Here is a 21,229-nt window from a genome sequence, read left to right as displayed (position 1 = left end):
AAAACGCGACAGCATGTAATCAAGCTGAAGTCTAGGTCGTTTCTCTCAGATAATCTACCCTTCATTAGCACTGTGCTCTTCTTTAGCAGGGCAGACTTATTTCGTAACTTACTAAAGGGAGGGGGGAGTGGAAATCTGCATAGGGGAACAGTCAGGTAGAAGGCGATGGAGGGTCAAAGGGGGAGGGGGGGGGGTCAAGTGATGAAGCATAGCGGAATTAGAGTTCTGAAAGAGAGAGAGAGAGAGAGGAGGAGAAAAACCCCTATCAAAACAGATATTGACCCGTTTCTTGTGGAAAACTAGGAGGGTAATATGAAAAAGAGGGCTCGAAGTTATTACGTGGTTGAGTGAGAAAATGGAAGGGAGTGGAAAAGCCTCAATAATACGTAAAAATTAATATTTTTATTTTTTTAACGTAAAAACATTCGCTCTCAACTAATATACGGTTGCGTGAGTCATTCGGTTTCTATATTCCTACTCACGACTGACTTCCGATTTCCACATTTCATTACGAAAAACTTTAGTGACATCTGTTGCACGAGGGAAGTGTTAAAAAAAATACCTATTGAAGCTACTAAAATGTTTCTTGATGCGCCCAACACATCAAGCGCCAGACTGATATTCCCCCTGTGCTATGCTGCCGTGCTGCGGAAAAACGTCGTATGAGCATTCATATGTTGCCAAATTTCCTTTTGGAAAATATTCATTTTTGAATTAAGTTAAGAATATTTATCCTTGAAATATTTCGAGACTTCGGATTAAATTACGAACAAAATTCTCTAAAAAATCGAAAGAAGAATATTCACAAATTCTTCCGCAATTACGCGATTCGTAGAGGGAAATTTGGCAACGTCGGGAGGCTCATACGGCGTTCTTCTTCGGCACGGTGATATGGTGCGTGGCGCGCTTTGAATTTCATCGGGAAGAAACGGTTACTTCCGGATGCGATACCCGGCGCCGGAATTCACGGATGGCGGAAAGTTCGCTCTTTGCGTAAGATGGGCGCGAGGCGAGGGTCACGGCTGCGTCTGCGAATACGGTCAGCCCGAGTTCAAGCTCAAACCAAGTTCGTCTCTTAATGAGAAACCGGCTTAAAATGGAATCACCGAGACAGCGGTCTCGTATTTCGCATTTTACAATCAAGCTTCGGAGTTTAGAAGTGATTTTTATTTATTTATTTTAATCGGCACGCTGTTAATATTAGACAACATGCGAAAGGAACAGACGTGTGAAACAGATTCGCTTGTAAATTACCCCCTGCTCTGTTGACACAGCATTTAGCCTTTCGAATTTCGGTCAAATGAAGTTAGAATGAACGGAAGTTTTTCAGGGTGTCTACTAAAATAGACTGGCCAAAAATCAGTACTTTTACATTGCTTTTTCGGGACATACCCGGGAAATTCAGTACCTCCTCAACAGAAAAATTCAGTACTTTTTCAGTACCTCCATGTGACGAAATTCGAAAAATTCCAAACATTTAAATTTCTCGCTCAAATTGCGACAAAAATTAAAAAAAATTCCGGACCTTCTTGCGGAATTTCCGCACTTTTTCGGTATTTCAGGACTGCCCTTTAAAAATCAGTACTATTTCCGAACTTGTAGACGCCCAGGTTTTTTGATTGATCCGGCAACGACATGAAATCGACCGAATGGAAACTAAAGTTTTGATGAGTATTTTTTTGTTTTGTTTTTTGTTTTTTCAATGCAGTTATAGACAGTTTTTGATGTCACGGTTACGTGATGACAAGCCAACAGAGCAGGATGGATTAAATTGGAACGAATGGAATGGAAGATGAATGAGCGGATCGAATTCCAAAAGTTTTGTGGGTAATTCTGATACTTAGCGCTTAACGTCTTGTTAAGCGTCATTCCGCACTCGTCCCTCGTACGAAAGAGAGACATGAAACTTGACGACGTTAAATCAATGCCGAGGTCTCCCCATTTTTTATACTTCTAAATTTGTGAGAGTTGCAGAGAGAGAAAGAAGAAGAAAGAAATGATTGCATGAAAATGACACTATGCGATCATTCGACTGCCGAAATAGAAGACCACTTTGTAGCACCGAGATAAAAATCCACAACGGCGATGATAATTGACAGCTAATAAAATAGATGGGTAAACACAACGCGCTTCAGCGACTGTTGCAACTTTTAAACACAACACAATGTGAAGGACTATTTCCTTGAAATTGCAACTTTCAAACACAACACGATGTGAAAAACTATTTCCTTGAAATTGTAACCGAACAGGACATTATCGCGAATTGACAGCTGATGGATGACGAGAGGAAAAGACTGACAAACCACACGACAAACCTTGAGTACTGTTTCAAACGAGCCAACGTCACGGAGAACCTGGGTGGTAAAAAAATTGACAATGACAAACTCTTTGACGAGACTGGAGAGAACAAACGGAGCTAGGGAAATCCTCGTCACTGAGATATATGGGGGTGGGAGCGAGAGAGAGAAGGAGAGAAGGGAGCCGCAATAGAAAACAGCTAGTCAGCCCAGTTGGACCGTTCAGGAAAATGGAATCAAATAGACCATACGTTACGCGACATTTGTCTATTTCCGGGGGGTAGGAAGGGAGACGACGAAAAGGGATCAAAAGGGCCACCCGGTGGAGGCACAGCAGAATCTAGGTGGTCTCCTACATCAATTATAATGTCATGTCAGTGCTGGAACGTGTAGCCGGACGTAACTTTTGGAGAGGCTCCTACCTTAATTGACAGAATTTTACATTCATGGTTCATTGTCAAAATTATTTTTGCCAGCATTTTTAACTTTAAGTAATGGATGCTAATTAATTTTTTTCTTTTTACCTCGCCTTCACTGACCTCGCCACAGAAAAATTGGATTCATTATGACAAAGAGCAACGTTTCTCTAAGGGGCTGTCCAAAAATTACGTCACCCAAGTAGGGGGGAGGGGTCAATCTAAGGATGACGTAAGCTTTCCTGAGGACCAAAATTTGGTTTTTATTTCATTTTTAACTCAATTTCTACGATTTTTGAATAGTTAATTCTAATTTTTCTCAAAACAATAAAGTTTGCGTTGTTTAATTTTTCAGCTAGTAACATATGTATTGTGACCGCAATTCTTTTCCTTTTTAAAAGAACACAACATGGAGGGTACGCAAGGATGACGTAATTAATTTTAGAGGGGGGGGGCTGCTCTTGCATTAAATGACGGTTGGATATGTGGGGGGGGGGGGGGGGGGTCGGGTCGAAAAATTGAAAAATATGTTTGGCGTGACTTATGGACAGCCCCTAGTCGTTTTTCGTTCAGTCGAGAAGGGACTTTTTTGCGTCAACGAAACGGCTTAATGCGCAGAGTATTTTGCTCGTGAAAACGAAAGTCTATTCGCTGTGTGCGATGTATTTTTTCAGTGGCGAAAACAAGAAATATTGCGTTGCGACAAAGAAACTTCTGTTATTACGAATTAAATACTTAGCGTAATGCACAGTTCCTTGATGCAGCGATTTTTTTGCCGGCCTAAGGAATATTAATGCAAGGCAATTCTGGCCATATTGTTAATGGCACGAATCTTTCCTCTACTGTTTGCGAACGATGATGTGCTACTCATATGGTTTATAGATAATGCTCGGGCAACATTTGACAAGTTCGAGAGATGATCGATAGACACACCGATGAAAAAAGGGGGGAAGGGGGTGTTGGTCGATTGAATGAGGGATGAGATACGAGAGGTCATTCCGCGAGAAACACAACAATGAATGAATATGCTTGAACGAGTAATGGCGATGTCTCCAGCGCAACCCATTGATCCTGTTAAACTAGGTGCCCCTATCGGAGCGTTCGCCCTGAGAATCGCAATCCACCTATAATATAGGTGCAAATCCAGTTCACCCGCTTTTATTGCCTCAGCACTCGCACGTCCACCTCGTTAACGAGCCTATTGGAGTTTTCATTCCCGCATTTATGAGGGATGTACGTGCCCCATAAGAGAAAAATGTATGATTTAACAATATTCCCCGCCGATTTTCCCGCTGAAGGAGCCGTTTAGGTACTATGGCGGACTTTTGGACCTTCTTCACTTAAGACACGCGTAAGACAACCTCTCATCCCTCCTTTTGAATCAGAAATCAAGAAGCGCTCCCAATCGGCTGAGCCAGTGCTAACATTTCCCGGAACTAGTTCCAAATTCCGGAACTTTTTAGGTTTTTCTGAATTTTTCCCGGGACTTTTGAAATTCTCAAAATGTTCCGGAGCTTTTGAATTTTTCGGAACTTTTTAATAAATCTAGATGGAACCCCGGAACTTTTGACGGTCGTGGAGTGGGAGAAATTGGAACAAAAAAGTTCCGAATCCCGTAACTTTTGACGGACATGGAATAGGAGCACTGGGCTGAGCGCTTAAAATGACCTGACAAATAATTGTGAACGTCTATAGACAGATGGATTACAGAGAAAGCAGCGTTGATTTTTTCGCCGGAGTAAAGAGGAGCAGACTTGAGACACCAGAAATGATGCCTAATGAGCAGAGATTCCCGAATCCGGCCGTGGTTTTGCACAGTTGACTGGTAGTGAGAAATCGCTTGACTTCACAGGACTATCTGCGGGCACAGATGAGATGTTTTAACTCCACTTGGCGATGACGTATTGGGAAGGAAACGGAGAAAACTTCCTGGCTTCCAGCTGAAGAAGAAACTATTCTGGAAAAACTCCTTTTCCTCGATGATTACTCATTTTATCAAACTGAATGTCTTCATTTCTCGCCGTTAATCGAAAGTGACGGCTAAGGAAATAATTTCTATAAGACACCTTTTGACCATTTTTTCAAGCATTCACCTCACGAGACCGAGTAAAAATATGCATTTCATGTTGGTCCCATACTAACAATAAGTTCGCGTAAAGTCAGAATTGGACAGTCCCTGATGTTTTTTCCTGATGCTGAAATTTTGAAACGCCGCAATGGAGAAACGACGTTTCGGCATTTTAGCTACCGATATTTTGCCTGATTGATTCCGCGACTTTTCGTTGTTTGTCGTCGAAGGAACGTATAACTCTATTCCAAGAATGCAAAATTGACTCACACAATTTGACGTATTTCTATCAAACGGAACTACGTGCATTCTGACGTGAGCCCTGTTATGCAAATATTCTTATGGGTCTCAGGGCTCATGTCTTAATGCACACAGTTCCGTTTGATAGAAATACGTCGAATTGAACTTCGAGGAAGAATGTATCTAGGCAATTTTTATCCAAAATATTTCTGATTTTCACAAAATATTATGGAAATAATCGGTGGAAATTCCAGTTAGAAATGCTCAACATTTTTCCGGTGAGAATGCAAATTGCGAGGGGAATTTTATCAATATTGAAATGCAGTTACGTTCTTTCGAAAGGGAAACGCCAAATTTTGTCACTTAGGTCGTGGACAGTAGCAAAGAAAGACGAAAATTGTTAAATCGCCAAAATACTGGGATCGATGATAAGGTGGATCTTCAATTTAGCATTACCGTCAAAATTCGCTAACTGACCGATAAATTGATATTGTCAAAATATCAAGACACGCCATATTCATATTCGCTCTCTAGGTCACGCTGATAAGCCGGCAGATGAAAACTCGTTGCTTGCCCTATGGTCGATTGCATAAACGCTGAGAACTTGTAAGACTTCAAGGCGCTCAAAAACATGCTGCATCGAGGGGCGGAAGTAAGAAAGAAGCTCGGTTGCCTGCAAAGTTTTAGCTAGGCAATTAAAATCTTAACTTGCACGATAGCCGCACTGACATGACCGCTGGGACAGCTTTAAGGGGAGAGAGTACCTACTTACATCATTCTTTCTGGAATAAATCGAAACTCTCAGGTGCTCCGAATAAACCTTACATGCACGGAAAAAAAAACTTTCTGCATGAGACCTGAAGTTCAGGTTATATGGATCTCTGAAGCTTTCGGACGGTGAATCCGAAAATGTGCGACCCAACTACGGGACTTTATTTTCTGTCACGGCCATTACATTTTAGTTTCACACAAAGTTTCATTTAATACAATATAATGCTTAGAGAGAGGGGAGAGGGAGAAAGAGAGAGAGATAAACTGAAAAATGGAGCATCACGGACGTTGAACGTTTCGGATATGCACTTCGAGAAACAATTTTAAAATTCAATTTTCTCATCAAATATTGATCCTAAAAAAAAATCCAAGTTCATGAGGGTTTAATATAACGCAAAGTTGGTATAACCGAAGTCCAATAAAATATTTTTGTGACAATTTTAGAAGTAATTTCCGTTGTTTCTCGTCACGGACATTAAATTGTCTGCTTCTTTCAAAAACATTTTTGCTGCAAGTAATGTTTTTCATCAAAAATAATAATTTCCAAATGTCTATCTTGGTTTTTAACCTCGTTTCCGATACATACTGAAGAAAAGAATAATTTATTTTACTATAAATATAGGCTTCCGACGAAACAAAGAAATGGCTTTTTCATCCTGGATCTCCCTCTAAAAGAAAATGCCTTGCCGTGAACGATGGTTTTCACCCGACGCTACCTTAAGGACTATTTGGACCACATTTTGCAATAAGGAACTGCTACTGGCTCGTTTTAGAACAATGCATGTGCCAATAGTTTTTTTAGAGATGGGAAAACTTTTTTCTCCTCTCATAGATGAGCCAGAGATAGTAGTTCCTTATTGCAAAATGCAGTCAATTTATTGTCATAGTTCAGCCGCTACTTGTAAACTCCTCGAGCGTTGAAAATGGACTAAAGCCAAAGTCATCACTCCTGAATGTTGCGTTTATCGTCGTGAACGGATGCAGTTCTATCGAACGAGAAGGGGAAAACACTACATTTTTTCCGCCTGCAAACCTCATTCTTTATTCCTTCTCCGCACTTCCCTTAAATACACCGATGATGGTGTTCATTTGATTTAAGGGTCCGCATTTAAAATGACAGGTCATATGGTGTATATGCACATTAAAAGAACAACTTTCTAAAAGGGTTCGAAAACTGCCGTAGATGACATCAATGTTGACGATGTATACAATGTATACAAGTAATCTAGATGAGTGGGAATAGGGTGTGGGCAATACGGAAGGGAGCATTAGCCATAGGGGAGGGTAAAGGGAGGATAAAGGGAGTGGGGAGGAGTTGACGTCTCAATCAATTAAAACGACATCGACCTGAGCGCCAGGTGGGGCAAAAAGTACCTACAGTCTGTAACTTGAGCATTTTCCGAGGGAGCGAACAAATGGAAGAGCGAACGAACTATTTAAGTTGCAAAGCTACAAGCCTGGGCCTGAGGAAAACTCAAATTTATCGAATTTCTTAATTTCTTTAAACTATCACTGTCCAGCATTAGCCCGATTATTGAAATTTATAGACAAAGTTACAAACAGCGAAGCCATAGGGTAAATGAAGCGGTCCTACCGGTGGAAGTGGATGGTTGGAATGAATGGACAAAGCAGTTCAGTAATGGACTAACTAACGGACAGACTAACTAGACCCTGCAGTTAGTAAATTATTTCCCCCTTAGTCTAAAAGAACCACCCGTTTCAACCAATGAGATCGCTCCGTACTCCCTATGACTTCTTTGTCTATCAATTTCAATGATCAGCCCACAGATCGGCGAGACTTAATCGATTAAAATTAAAGTCTATAGGATGATCGACTTGTCCTGTGTTCAACACGTGGACTTTTGAAATGAATAACACCCGCACGCAGACTTTCCAAACGCGACAAGAGCCTGACTTGCAATTCGATTGAATTTCACTTTCAATGATGTTTCTCAAGGGCTCTGGGTCAATTACGATCTCTCATTTCCAAAAGAACTTTAATTTCACAGCTTCTTTTGTATTTTCAACTTCTGCTGGGAGAGGGGTTGGATGTTTCCTAAGTGTTGATCCTTATGAGGCTTGTATTCTGCCAGTAAAAAAAGATGAGGTACTGATTCCTGAGAAAATTAGCGCTACGCCTTCAAGAAAGTGGCAGATCCGGGACTTGAAATTGGTGATTTGATCTGGGAAAAAACATCTCTAACCAATTCGAGCTGTTGCTTTAACTTCATGGGGGAGTTAATTTTACTACCAAGAACGCTCAGTTATTCAAAAAGGCCCCTATGAGAGATGAGACATGGACAAGACACACAATGCTTGACTGAAGGACATACGGCCAAGTAGAAGGGTAATATTTTCTTGCATGCTTGTTTTTATACATATTCCGGATATCAAAAAACGAAATTTTGAGTTGCGAATTATAACTTCCTTCTTCCTTGACACATCACTGTTGGGAAAAATCTGGGGAGTGGTTCTCTCGACTAGTACCACTTATTCGAGCCCTCTTCAAAAGTTTGCCCAGAAAATTATGTAAGGGTGGTTTTTTCCAGATCAATTCAAATTTATTATACCCGGTAAGGGACTTCTATTTATATTAGGTAAATGATATCTCAGCTGCGAACATACATTCCACAACATTTCACTGACAGTCCGAAAGGAGACACATTTTCCGAAAACGGCGCGTTCCCTTCGAGAAGTCGACCACGAGGAAACGTTCGAATTATCCAGGCTCGACGCACTGTTCAGAAGACGCTAGAACTATTCCGCACTGAACACTGAAATATTTCACTGCATCGAGTTTAGGACTACCCGCCGGGGGTCGATACCACGGCCTGAGGACCCTGAATTGAGGGAACCGACGTGGAGGATTCGAATCGTCGCACACAAAATGGAAGACGAGCCCTGAGTAACTGATGGGCGCTGCGTATAAAGGTCATACGGAAGCTTTCGCGGGGGGCGGCAAGGGGGGTGGCAGGGGGCGGCGGGAGTAGGGGATGCAGGAGGCCCTGGGCTTGGCGGATCAAAGTTGCAGAGGGACCTGCGCACGGGGGTAGTTTCTCGCTGCCCCCCTCTCGCACCCCTCTTCGCCCGCCGACAACCAACGAGTACTTGCCGAGTCGACCGCTTAAAAAGCGGGGGAATCTCAATTTACTGCTGGGAGGATTTAGAGGTATGAACTCAACGAAACTGCAAGGAAAAACGCCGTATGAGCATCCGAGGGTTGCCAAATTTCTCCTCCTAAAACATTAATTTTTGAGGCAAATAATAAACGTTTCTACCTGAAATACTCCAATACTTTAGATCACATTGCGAAGAAAATTCCTTGAAAAATCGGACGGAAAATTTTCACAAGTTACTCTGAAAATTCGTATTTTATCAAAAGAAATTTGGCAACGCACGAAGGTTTATACGGCGTTCTTCCTTAGCACGGCAGTGTGAGGGTCAAAAAGGCACAGGTCGATTTTTTGACGAAACTGAGATAATCACGCCGTTAAATCGTGCTGTTTTCGCCGCATCCAAGTAAATGAAAAGAAATCGGGAAAAATTAAAAATTGGAGAACTAAGAAAGAATTATTTACTCCTCCTTACCACATAACATTTTTTTTAAATAATGGACTTAATCTGAAAAAATCCGTATGATTTCACTCGCGGAAACGTTCTTCATCGAGGTCTTTATCAAGATTTATAAAAATTTCTTAATTTCATAATTGCTTCCTTTCACAGTAAATTGTATTTCCCAGAAAATCATTTCAAAAGTCTTTAAAAAGTTAGGATCGCGCGAGCATGGATCCAAATGGGTTTTATAATGATGAAATTGAATTCGGATCGAAAAAGCACAAGTTTATTTTCCATCTAGGAAATCCACAAAATAATGTAGACCTTGACTGCAATACTTTTCAGGTCTAAGTGATCACGATGGTTCTAAGTTGTCATTTGAGCTTCAGCTCAAAAAAATTCGTCACGCTAATGCTCGTTCTGTTTTTTTGGCGGTTGTCTCAGATTTAGAAAAAAATGACCAATTTTTCCATCCGAAATGTCACACTTAAAAAATTTCACAAGAAGTGCGCACATTGCGGTTCTCTAAAGGTTAGAAAAAGTGACTAGAAATTTCACAGAAAACGCGCACATCGTGGTCCTCTAAAGGTTAGAAAAAGTTGCTAAGTGCCTCCGTTAAAATTTAAACCGTCCACATTCTGCGAAATGGAACCAATATTTCTGGCTCATTTTAGAAACAGGCATGCAAAAATTGGCTGCTTTTTTGGGCCCTTTAAGAGCTCCATCACCTAACCTCAAAATTACCTACATGCCCGCACTCTCCCTGAATCGGTGCTCTAGGTCGAATCAACCCATTCGACGATTTATGTCAACCAAATCACGAGCTGCAAATTGTTAAACAAAATTAATTTCTAGTCCCTTTCTGCAGAATGCAATCCACCTGAAATATCTTCTGGAGACCATTTTGCAACAATGGAACCGATCGGAAGCAAGATCAAAGCTCAAGGTCACCGTTCAACGGGGGTGAGGAGGGGGGCCAGGGGGGGGGGGCTGCCGAGAACTGCGCTCGCTCCGGATCACGTCAAAACTGGGGATGGAAGAGGGGTTGGAGGGGCTGACGATGGGTGTAAGTGACCTAGACTATAGTGGTGGTGATGGCGCGGTATTGCGAAAAAGGAAAGCTGTACCCCCTTGCCCCCCGCCCCCACAGGCAGCCCCCTAACTCTTCCGGTGCTAACTTCCCGCTGAATAAAACGGGAGTGGGGGGTGGGGGGAGGAGAGCGTCGAAAGGATTTTCCGAGGATTGGGGAGATGGCGTGGGGAGGAGAGGGGGGCGCTTGTATTGCAGTGGGGAGTTGTAGCTGCATCACTGCGCCTGCAATTATTATTCAGGCTGAAATATGGATTCCGTCTAGTCCCGCTGGGCGAGTACGTGCTATCAAATATTATGGGCGTTCCATGAACCTTGCGCTTGACTTTCCCTCGTCTGCCGTTTGCTCGGCGATGCCCCCGTTATGACTTTTTTCACTTTCCAATCATCTTTTTCCTCCCGACTATGATTGCATCGACGGCGAGGGAAAAAATTATTCGCGGAAAATGAGGTGCGTGGGACCCGCTGTCCCACGCAGGGGGGGCCCGCTTTAATCCGCTGTTAAATGCTCTACATATAAATTAATTACTGAGGGTGATACATGACGTTTGCGCTTCAGTTTTCCGTCAATTCGGTAATGTTCTCATAACTCATTACAAGGTTGCCACAGGATTTAGAAAATGAAATTCCCTGACATTTCTCGGACACATTTTGGTGAGATTCCCTGACAATGGAGATGTTGCATGTGTGAGGGATTTGCGATTTGACCATTGATTCTTATGTCAAAGTTCGCGAGAAACACGATGGTGCCACTGGTGTTCTCTGAAATCATCTCCCAAGCTCAAAAAAAAAACTCTCAAGTTGAGGCCAAATGGAGGGGATATCCCACGCTATGAAAGTGCACGTCTACATCAAGACAAACTCTCCATGCGAAGATAGGGAGCAAATACATTAGCAGGGTTGCCACTTTATTTGGGGACCCCAAGACTGAAAACACGACAACCTTGCTAATGTATTTGCTCCCTATCTTTGCATGGAGAGTTTGTCTTGATGTAGAAGTGGACTCTCAGGGTAGGGTGGGATATCCCCTCCATTTTGGCCTCTCTTTGAGAGCTTTTTTTGAGCTTGGGAGATGATTTCAGAGAAAACCAGTGGCACCATCGTGTTTCTCGCGAACTTTTACATAAGAATCAATAGTCAAATCGCAAATCCCTCACACATGCAACATCTCAATTGAAGGTATGACAGGTGGTTAAGAAGACACACTGGTAAAAAAAAACACATTGGATCTAGAGTCCAGACTCTTGAAAACATTGACAAGTAAATGGACTCTTGATTCAATCAGATTTAAGCTTAAATCAAGAACCAAGCATCTTAATTTGAGCGGATTTCCTTTTGATTTAAGCTTGAATCTGATTGAATCAAGAGTCCGTTTTCTTGTCAATGTTTTCGAGAGTCTGGACTCTAGATCCAATGTGTGTTTTTTTTTACCAAAGCATAATTGAAATAGTTTTCAATTTAGTTATTTTAACGGAGTTAGTTTCGCTCTCACCGAACGGGCTCAACTCTTCATATGGAGTTGAAACGGATCTTACGTGACGGATTTTACTTTTCAGTCACTTCGTTTCTGACACACCTCTTTCAAAGGGAGAGGAAATCCTATATTTCTATCTTTCCCCGCGATAGGAATGGATATCATGTTTCTCGTAAATTTAAAGTTAGGACATTAAGTATATAGATATAAAAAAATAAAATGAATAAATAAATAAAATAAAATAAAAAAAAGGGTGAGACGGCTAGGAAACTTTTCGGCTACCAACGTAAAATTTCAAAGAGACACTTCTAAATTTTTTTTCAAAATGTCCTAACTTTTTGAGAGAATGCTGTGAAATTAGAATCCTATCAATCGATGTTATAGTCCCCTAATCGTTGTTTTTTCCAAAATAATTCTTACATTTTCACGTGATTTTCCTGGAGCTTTGTGCACATGCGCAGAGCTCTCGGAACTTTGGCGGAATGAAGTTAAAGCTGAGTTAAAACTTGTTCCGTCTGCGCACAAAAAAGGGCCGAAAAATGGTGCGCAGCTGAAAGTTCTGTGAGCCATCGTTCGAGTGAACAGGAGTTTATACGTCGAAACTGTCGAAAGTTACTCAGAACCGCGCACTTCTCGTGAATTATTGTATACATATAAACTGGACTAAATTCTGCAAACAGGGACTACAATTTCTGGCTCATCCGCAAAAACACTTGTATGTACAGGGGAACTAATGGCGCATACGTTGTTTCTAGACTGAGCCGGAGATTATAGTTGCTAATTGCAAAATGCAGTCCAACTGTATCCCTAAGGTACAGCTATCACGACGAATTGATGCATTGAACACGCCGAACTAATTGTGAGCAAAAACAGGACACTTACCATTGAGCGATCCGGTGAATAATGTGAGGGACTATACATGCTCGATTCAGAGGTCATCAATGGCACTGACCTGCGCAAACAGAAAAAAAATGCAATAAATAAGAAAATTGAACAAAAATATCGGATGAAGCTCGCACTCCTCACTTTTAAAAGATAAAATGATAATTTAAAAGAAATTACTATTCATAAAAGAAACGTTCACAGAAAAAATAGGTTTTCCATAATTTTTTCATTACCCGATTACCCGACTTTTTTTTTTTTGCCTTTTCCTAATCCAAAAATTTCAGAAGTATCTGACTTTCTCTGACCTTTGAACAAAACTTCCACTTCCTTTTTTTCTTCCATTTTTTTCCTTTTGACTTCCCCTAAAAGCTATTTGCGAACTTTTCTTATGGATTCCATGAATTTCCCTGACTGTCTCAGTAGTCCAGACAGCTGGAAACTTTGAAAGACAGACCATTAACGTAGGCAGACATTTGTCATGAAGGAAGGGGAAATTCGCTTTGACGTTAAAACATTCCTAAAAATCACAAAAAATTACGTTTTTTGTGAGGTATAAATTTTCCACCTATGAGGAAAAAGGGGTCTACTTTCCCTTGAGCCTATTCCAAGTCTTAGGTTAGTCACAATTCTAAAGAACATAATAAAAATAGCACAAAGTGTATTACTTTTTTTGTTCATTTTTTTTTACAAATGGCGGACGATGAAAGTTTCAACAATTTGATCGCCATTATGCCGTCATCTTGAATTAAAGATTAACAAAAGAGCTTCAAGTTTTTGTTGGAGAAGTGGTTGTGAAAAAGTTTTACATAAGAGTCGCTTTCAAGCGTTCTATGGCAATCTACGACGCCAAACCGCCACGGTACCCGGTCCTTCCACAGCCTGTCAGGGAGTTTCACGGGAGTTCAGGGGGTGTGTGCTAATTTCATTTAAAACCTCCTGTCGTCACCCTTTCACTAGCTGTCCCCTTCGTCTCCTCCCGGGAGGAACCCAATCAAGCATCTTCTTTCACAGTCTCTGATCCGTCATCTTGTTGACATGATCGTACCAGACAAGCTGTTTGGTCATGACGTCGAATACGATGTCATTTTCGACTTTCCATGATCTGACGCACTCTGTCATTACGTACGCGATCTCAGTGGAAATTCCTGCCGACTTCATCCAGAAATCTGTCTCCGTTGCTCTTACCACAAGCTTGACCCCCAAAAGTTCGAAGTTTTAAAATTTCGATGGGCCTAAATGCGATGAGTTACGAATTTGCGATAGGATCGATTATTTGGACTACATTTTGCGATAATGAAGTGCGATTCTTGGCTCACTTTAGAAACACCGAATGTGCCTTTGGTTTCTCTTTGCAGATTGGTGCGCTTTTATACGGATGGGTCAGACATTTTTAGTTTCTTATTACAAAATGGAGTTCATTTATCATGCTAATGATACGCCGGAAGATGATATGGTTGTGCTTTTGATATATTCTGGTTGCCCCTTCGCCTCCCGTCACCCTTTTACCGACCCGAGAATTGACCCAAAAAATGTTCCCATGAAAATCCCAAAACTGCGCAAGTCGATAACACAGGACGATCAAAAATTCTCGCACGACTACCGCAACTCTTTTTCGGGTTCTTGAGCTTCTTCAGGAGAGTGGTCCCTCGGAGTCGTTTCCTCTGACCTAGGAGCATTCACAGAAATTCAAGGCTCTATATCAATTTGTGCAAAAGCTGCAGAATAATGCCTGGTACATACTATTGGTGCGAGACTTATGGATCACCCTGCGGAATCAAGAAAAAATTACGACGGGTGATGCGTAACTTTTGGGCACACTGTAAAAAATTGCAGTGGGTGGAGCGAGCATCTGTTTTGAACTGTGGCAGAAAGTCAGTACAAAGTTGATTCTTCGGCAAGAAACATGCAACGGCTAAATAAAATACATAAATAATGCACACGCAAAAATAAATTCATATTATTGATATTTTCATTCGCATTTGAATATATTGGCTTGCTTTCTGGTTAAAATATTGCAACAATGAATGAAGGTTTAGGCTAACACCATATGGTAGGAATTCGGAGATGGGGCCTAGGCGCATTCAAGGTTGTTGACTTGCCTCGACCACGCAGCCACATGAATCGTCGCCCGTCTGGCGTAAGGGCGTGTCTCGATTTCCACGTGAGCCCTGTTTTGCATATAAATCCATGCTTTCTGGGTCTCGTGCGGGCATCGAGATGCGCCATTACGTCGGAAGATCGACGACAAGAGTGACCTTTGAAGCAATTCCGATGTGGCACGGCACAGTCCGCACCTTAACAGCGTCTGTTAGGTTCCGTAGCATCGTCGAATCAGTGTTACAAAAATGATAATTATTTACCGGACCTAAACAATACGGTAAAAATCAAGGTAGATGAGCACAAACTGATGATGGAAATCTATTCCTTCAGCCGAGTTTATAGAGCAAATGAACATCCCAAAGGGCACTTTTTTTCAATTTTTTTTTTTTTTTTTTTTTTTTTTTTTTTTTTTTTTTTTTTTTTTTTAAGGAATTTTCAATTTTCCCCACAGAGCCAAAAGAAGTTCAGTACGACTTTTCGTGACGGCCACGGTAGGACTCTGATGACGTTATTTTTATTTTCTTTCATTACAAGGTGGATGCGCCCCCTAAATTTGAAATAAAAAAATAACACGTAGCTAATTGCGGCGTTTTTTAAATGCAGCTCGCGCAGGAAATTCAAAAATTCCTCCCTTCCACATTTTGTTTTTCACTAATATTGATAGCATTTTTTCTGGCCGTCCTAGATTTCCAGTTGGAGAGTAGAAGAGAAAACCTCTACAAACAAAATTCATCCCGACAATTCCCTATTTATTGCGTCAATTTTCCGAAAATATCAAAAATTATTATTACTAGTGGGATTTTTTCTTCTTTACTTATCGCTGTAATTTTCTCTCTGAATTTTCCAGGTATTTGATTGGACATTCTTCGACATTTCCAAAACTTGACGACTTTACCGCGTCATTTTTAAAACGGCATTAAGCTGGTGCGAGGGTGAATTATTAAGGAGCTGTTACCAAATTTAAGATCTGATTATCTAGTTTATTCAGTACCCTAAAAACACACATTATACCAACGAAACGCTGGGGAATAATACATTTTCGTTAAGCTCAATTAATCGGATTTGATACTGTGCATCCCAAACGGGCGGCGGAATAAATATCCGCTCATTCGTCTATGCGCTAATGAATGCCTTCCCTTGTCTCATTTTACACTTCCACGAACGGCCGAATCAAATGGCAAAATATTTAAAGGGGGGGAGGGTTGAAACTACACCCCAAACCGTTCCGGGCATTTTGTTTGTTTTCTAGCCTTGGTTTCCCATATTATTGTGTTCTTTTCCACTAAGATTATTACTTGACCACTTAGAAAATATGTGTCCGATTTTAGAATCGTCGAACATGACTGCCATGCTAAGGAAGAGCGCCACATGAACATTCGAGAGTTGCCAAATTTCCTTCGATAAAACATGTATTTTTGACGAAATTCATGCATATTTTTCCTTGAAACTTTCAGACATTTTAGATTAAATTGCGTAAAACATAGTGTGAAAATTTTGGAAACAAATATTCACAATTTTCGCAGTGAATTTGCTTTTTATTGGGGGAAATTTGGCGACGTCTGAAGGTTCATGCGACGTTTTTCCTTAGCACAGCAGATTAGAAGTGCACTCCACTCATAAAAGCTAACGAGTCGAGATGGATGAAATTCAGCAATCAAAGGAAGACTCTGCTATCCAGTTTCTCAGAAAATTCTGGAAATTTCTGAAAATTCATTATTACGTTTTTTCATCCTGCAGAATGTATAAAAAATGCATTTAAGGGATTGGCAAATGGATAGCGGGAAAATGCACACGTCATTATTCGCATTAGTGAATTTAAGGCTCATTGTAACTGGCAAAAATGGATTCGAAGGACTATACTTTTTCTCTTCTGAGCGAAGATAAAAAAAGGGCACTAATTATAAAGCATTGAGCAATACATTACCGAGCATATTGCACGCCACATGAGTCAATCTACGCCTCTAAAAGTAGCAAACATGGATTGAAAATGCTGCGAGCGCCGCGTTTTCCCCTCTTCTTTTTTCCTTTTTTTTAAAATACGTATCTATCTCAGTTAAGTGATTTTTTACCCTACCACATGAAACGTCACACAGATCGTCACACACTACGCACAGAGACCGGAAATCGTTGGCACTTACGCACGGTAGTGCAACACTCGTCGATGAGCTAAAACTTCCCTGCCAACCTGTCATAAAGAAAATTGAAAACCAATTTAAGCACAGTCAAATGCACACAAAATTCAAGCCCTGGGATGACAAATCTACAAGAAATCAAACAATAAGCTTGGACATCGACAGCAATTAACAAAGCACTGCATCAACACAGAAAGTAGCGGTCCCGTCAAGACTTTGAAAAAGTGACCAAAGAACGCAGCTCTACTTAATTTACACGCAATCTACTACGCACAGTTTTCACACTCACGTTGAACGAGTAAACTTACTCAACACTGGCAGTGTGATTAAGGGAGGTCGGCAAAATTCCAATGGAAGACATGCTGTCTGGAAAAAAAACAAACGTACACTCAATTTGAAAAATTCACATAGGGATAGTATTGAAGCGTAAAAGGAAGGCTGCCAAAGAAGTTGTTTGATTGGGTTCCTCCTGGGAGGAGACGAAGGGGACGCCCAGTGAAAGGTTGGCGACAGGGGGTTTTAGAAGAAATGAGGGTTTGCCAACTCCCTGAAGAGGGCTTTGGGAGGATAGGGGACTTTGGCGGCTAAGGGTCGCAGAGCGCCGGAGAGCGCTATAAAAGCGGTTTTATACATACATACATTGAAGCGTATAAAAAGTCGATTTCGCCTTCAATTATTGTGATGGCAATATGAGCGATTTGGGAGCACGAATAGTTGCGCGCAGTCGTTATGCCACTTCCGCGGTGTCTCGGCGAGAGACAAACATTGATTAATCTTCGGAATTACGTGCCTCGCATCCTGTCGAGTTCGCCTTCAATAATCTTGATGGCAATATGAGCGGCTAGGGAGCACGAATAGTTGCGCGCATTATAGGTGTTGCATCTTTCACTCGTTGTTAATCCAGCAAAAGAAACGCTGAAAATATCCTGCCTTAATTGCGCTTGTCTACTTGATCCCTTGCCGTTGTTTTCGCTCCTTAATTACAAAAATTCTACTGAAAAGGTATGTTTTTTTTAGTGTTTTTGCTTTTTTAACGTATTGTTGAATAGTAATAGAAAAGAACGGATATTTGACGTACGTGAGTTCAGAAACATGTATTAGAGCAAAAAATAAATCATTCAAAATCTAGTTCATAAAGTAGGGGTGGTTGTCAAGTTACTCCGGCATTTAAAAGTCTACCATTTTTTAAAGTAATTTTAGTCAACTATTATCTATCAACTTTAAGGTAATCTATGAGAATTTTCTAAGTTCAGTCCCTCTTAAGGCAAATGTTGACTCTTGCCAACGACTCTTATGGTTTTTCTCCTCTAAGATTTGGCAAAATTAACGCGCCTGGTGGAGAGACAACCAACTCTTAAAAAAAAATACGTATTACTTTTATTGTTTACTTTTTTGAAAAAATTCATCAACTGTAACCTCGAGCTCAGTGTATGTTATTGCACGTTTTCCAGCAAGTTGGTTAATTAAAAGATAGCGGTAACTTGGAAAGTCGAAACAATGAGCATTGTCCACCATGCGGTAGAAGTTCAGGGCATTAGTTGAATGGCTTCTTTGCGTCAGTGGCGTGGCGTGAATAATCGATTATCGATATCTCGCCATTTGAAGCTATGATAAAGAATCGATTACTAAGGTGTTCGCTGCGAACACCCTGATAATCGATCTTTTTTCATAGGTTTAAATGGCACAACAATCGATATATCGCAATTCACGCCACGCCACTGCTTTGCGTGCGTCTTAACATTTTTGGCAATGGACCACTAGACAAGGTACGAATTTAAGCATTCTAATACATGTTTCTTGACCAGAATTTCACGTAGAACACGATTTGCGTAACGAAAATTGCCGAAATCAACTCCTAACAAAGATATTACCGTTTATATTTCACATTGGTTACGAGGAATTTGAACTGCCCGCTCACAAGAAACTCAAAGCTCTACGTGAGTCAAATCGTGCACTACAACGGTTTCAGCAAGCTTCTCAATCAAGCGATGTTCATTTCCCACAATGTACTGTTCAAACTATGAACAACTTGCAATAGCTGAGCTAAAGCGTCAAGATTAAGATTGCCAGATTTTTATATCGCACAGACTGTCATGATAACGTTTAGCGCGCGATGTGAGTCACGTAGAGCATTGAGTTTTCATGAGCGGATGGTTTGAATTCACGCATCAAGAATCATTAAATATCTTCATAACGGGTTGATTTCGGTAATTTTCGATGTGCGCATCGTGTTTTACGTGAAATTTTGATTATGAAACGTGTATCAGAATGCAGAAATTTGAGCCTTGTCTACTGCGGTCCATTGTTTCAAGTCGTTGACGCCTTGGTAGGTTAACTCAGGTTATACTGCCGTACTACGGAAGAACGCCGTATGAGCCATCGGGGGTTGCCAAATTTCTTTCGAAAAATCATGAATTTTAGGAATATTTACGAATAATTCTTTCCCGATTTTTCAGAGGACTTCGATCGTACTTTGATCTGAAAAGTCTGAAAATTTTAAGGAAAAATATTCATAACTTTTTTCAAAAATTACAATTTTCCGAGAGGAAATTTGGCATCATTCGAATGCTCATCCGGCGTTTTCGCTCAGCACGGCAGTACAGGTCCCGAAGCACATTCTCAATCTGATCTTCCTTCCTTTATTATAAAGCTTTACATACATTTAACATAAACCTTGCTACTAAATTATTAAGGATTTAAAGTAGAATCCCGGAAGTCTGCAGAATAGATTAGCCTTCAAACTGGCCGGCACCTTTGCAAGCATCATTGCATAATGCGACAGGGAAAAGGGAAAGCATTAGAGATGTTTTACGATGATCATTGATAGAGTTAGCATACGGATGAATTTTGCGTGAAAATAGACTCAAATTGCATCCAAGAAAGAGCCATTTTCCAAAATTTTCCGGTGCGGCCATGCCACACCCGGAAAATTACTTAAGTTTAAGCCTGTGCTATTTGGATGGAGTGTAAATGCAAGGGAGGACGTATATGAAAGAGGGATGGATGGGAGGCGCAAGACAATAACATGGATGTATTTCTGCCTAACGGAACTATGTGTATTATGACGTGAGCCCTGTTATGCATCTATTCTTATGGGTTTTGGGGCTCATGTGTTAATGCACGTAGTTCTGTTTGGCAGAAATACGTCCACAAGAAGCATGCAGGTGCCTAAAAATGACATAACAGTTTTTTGTGTTTGTCATACGGGGTTATTACAAAATTTCCAGGAAACTGTTTGGAATGGCTGCTCAGCGTTATAATGCCGCGACTCTGAAAGTAGTCAAAACTTTCTTGAGGCAATGCGTTTCGCATTCTTTTTGCAATTCAAAAGTTGAGCAGAGAAAAGTTAACGCACGATTTTTTATTTTCGTTCAAGTTTTTAAAAAATCTCACGTAACTTTTTTAAGACTCGAGTCTCTCCGGTCTGCGCCTCCGTGATATGTGTTGCCTAATTTACGGATGTGTGTAATTTTGCGTGAATTAAGACTTGGGATTGGCGTGGCATAGATTTTAGTGAATTCAGAAGTCCTCCGTACATCTTGAATGATATACACAGCTTTATAAGTCCAGTAACTCGGTTTCGCGATGTCCTGCGAAAGGTAGGTGCTGACATACTGTCGTGTCAAACCCCATCTATGACAGGGTTTTACTGCCCCTCTTACTGTTTGATTTGGTAATATAGCTTCATAACAATGGATCAGAAGTGATCCACGTTCTTAAAATTGGTGCATTAGGAGTTTCAAGAAAACTTCTAGGTATATCAGCGAGTGGGCCACGAGAATACCTAAATCCGAAATAAAACGTTTATTTTCTTGACAGGACTATTGTATTGAATCATTGTTATGAGTGTGGTATGCGGGTATGTTGAAAAGCAACAACCAAGGTGTTATAAATTTTCAATTTATGTGGGCCATATTCATTTTTACAAATTTATGGCAAAATAAATTTAAAATTTACAAGACCTTGGTTGTTGTTTCCATCTACACCAAACTCTACGGGTGATAATGAAGTATTTCTTTACAATAATGTTCGACACCTGTAAGAGTGATTAAATAAAGTCATTTCCGTGTCATTCCACCGATAGAATTAGCCATTCTATATTCGCATGAGTCTCCAATCGTCAGAGGAAGAAGTGAGACGAAGTTTCTACATTAATAACGTTTGACGTAACGAGAGAAGGATGAAAAAATTTGAAATACGT

The 21,229-nt window shown here is 40.8% G+C and overlaps 1 protein-coding gene across 8 annotated transcripts in view; it reads right to left on the bottom strand.

Moving 5' to 3' along the window:
• LOC109042562 (uncharacterized) overlaps positions 1 to 21,229 on the bottom strand; it is an 80,345-nt gene that overhangs the window by 25,594 nt on the left and 33,522 nt on the right. The window contains exons 3-4 of one of the 8 annotated variants that reach the window (XM_019059373.2): positions 17,337 to 17,394; positions 12,794 to 12,863 (exon numbers count right to left, since the gene is read on the bottom strand). In XM_019059373.2, the coding sequence (XP_018914918.2) occupies positions 12,794 to 12,863; positions 17,337 to 17,394 (128 nt within the window). Of the gene's footprint in view, positions 1 to 2,036; positions 2,188 to 2,315; positions 2,525 to 8,362; positions 8,379 to 8,417; positions 8,709 to 12,793; positions 12,864 to 17,336; positions 17,395 to 21,229 lie in introns of those variants that run through there. The other 7 variants (XM_019059374.2, XM_019059378.2, XM_019059375.2 and 4 more) reach the window with 7 other exon arrangements.

The sequence above is a fragment of the Bemisia tabaci genome, chromosome 4, assembly GCF_918797505.1.
Source record: "Bemisia tabaci chromosome 4, PGI_BMITA_v3".
NCBI lineage: Eukaryota > Metazoa > Arthropoda > Insecta > Hemiptera > Aleyrodidae > Bemisia > Bemisia tabaci.
This window is presented reverse-complemented; position numbering and strand designations above follow the sequence as displayed.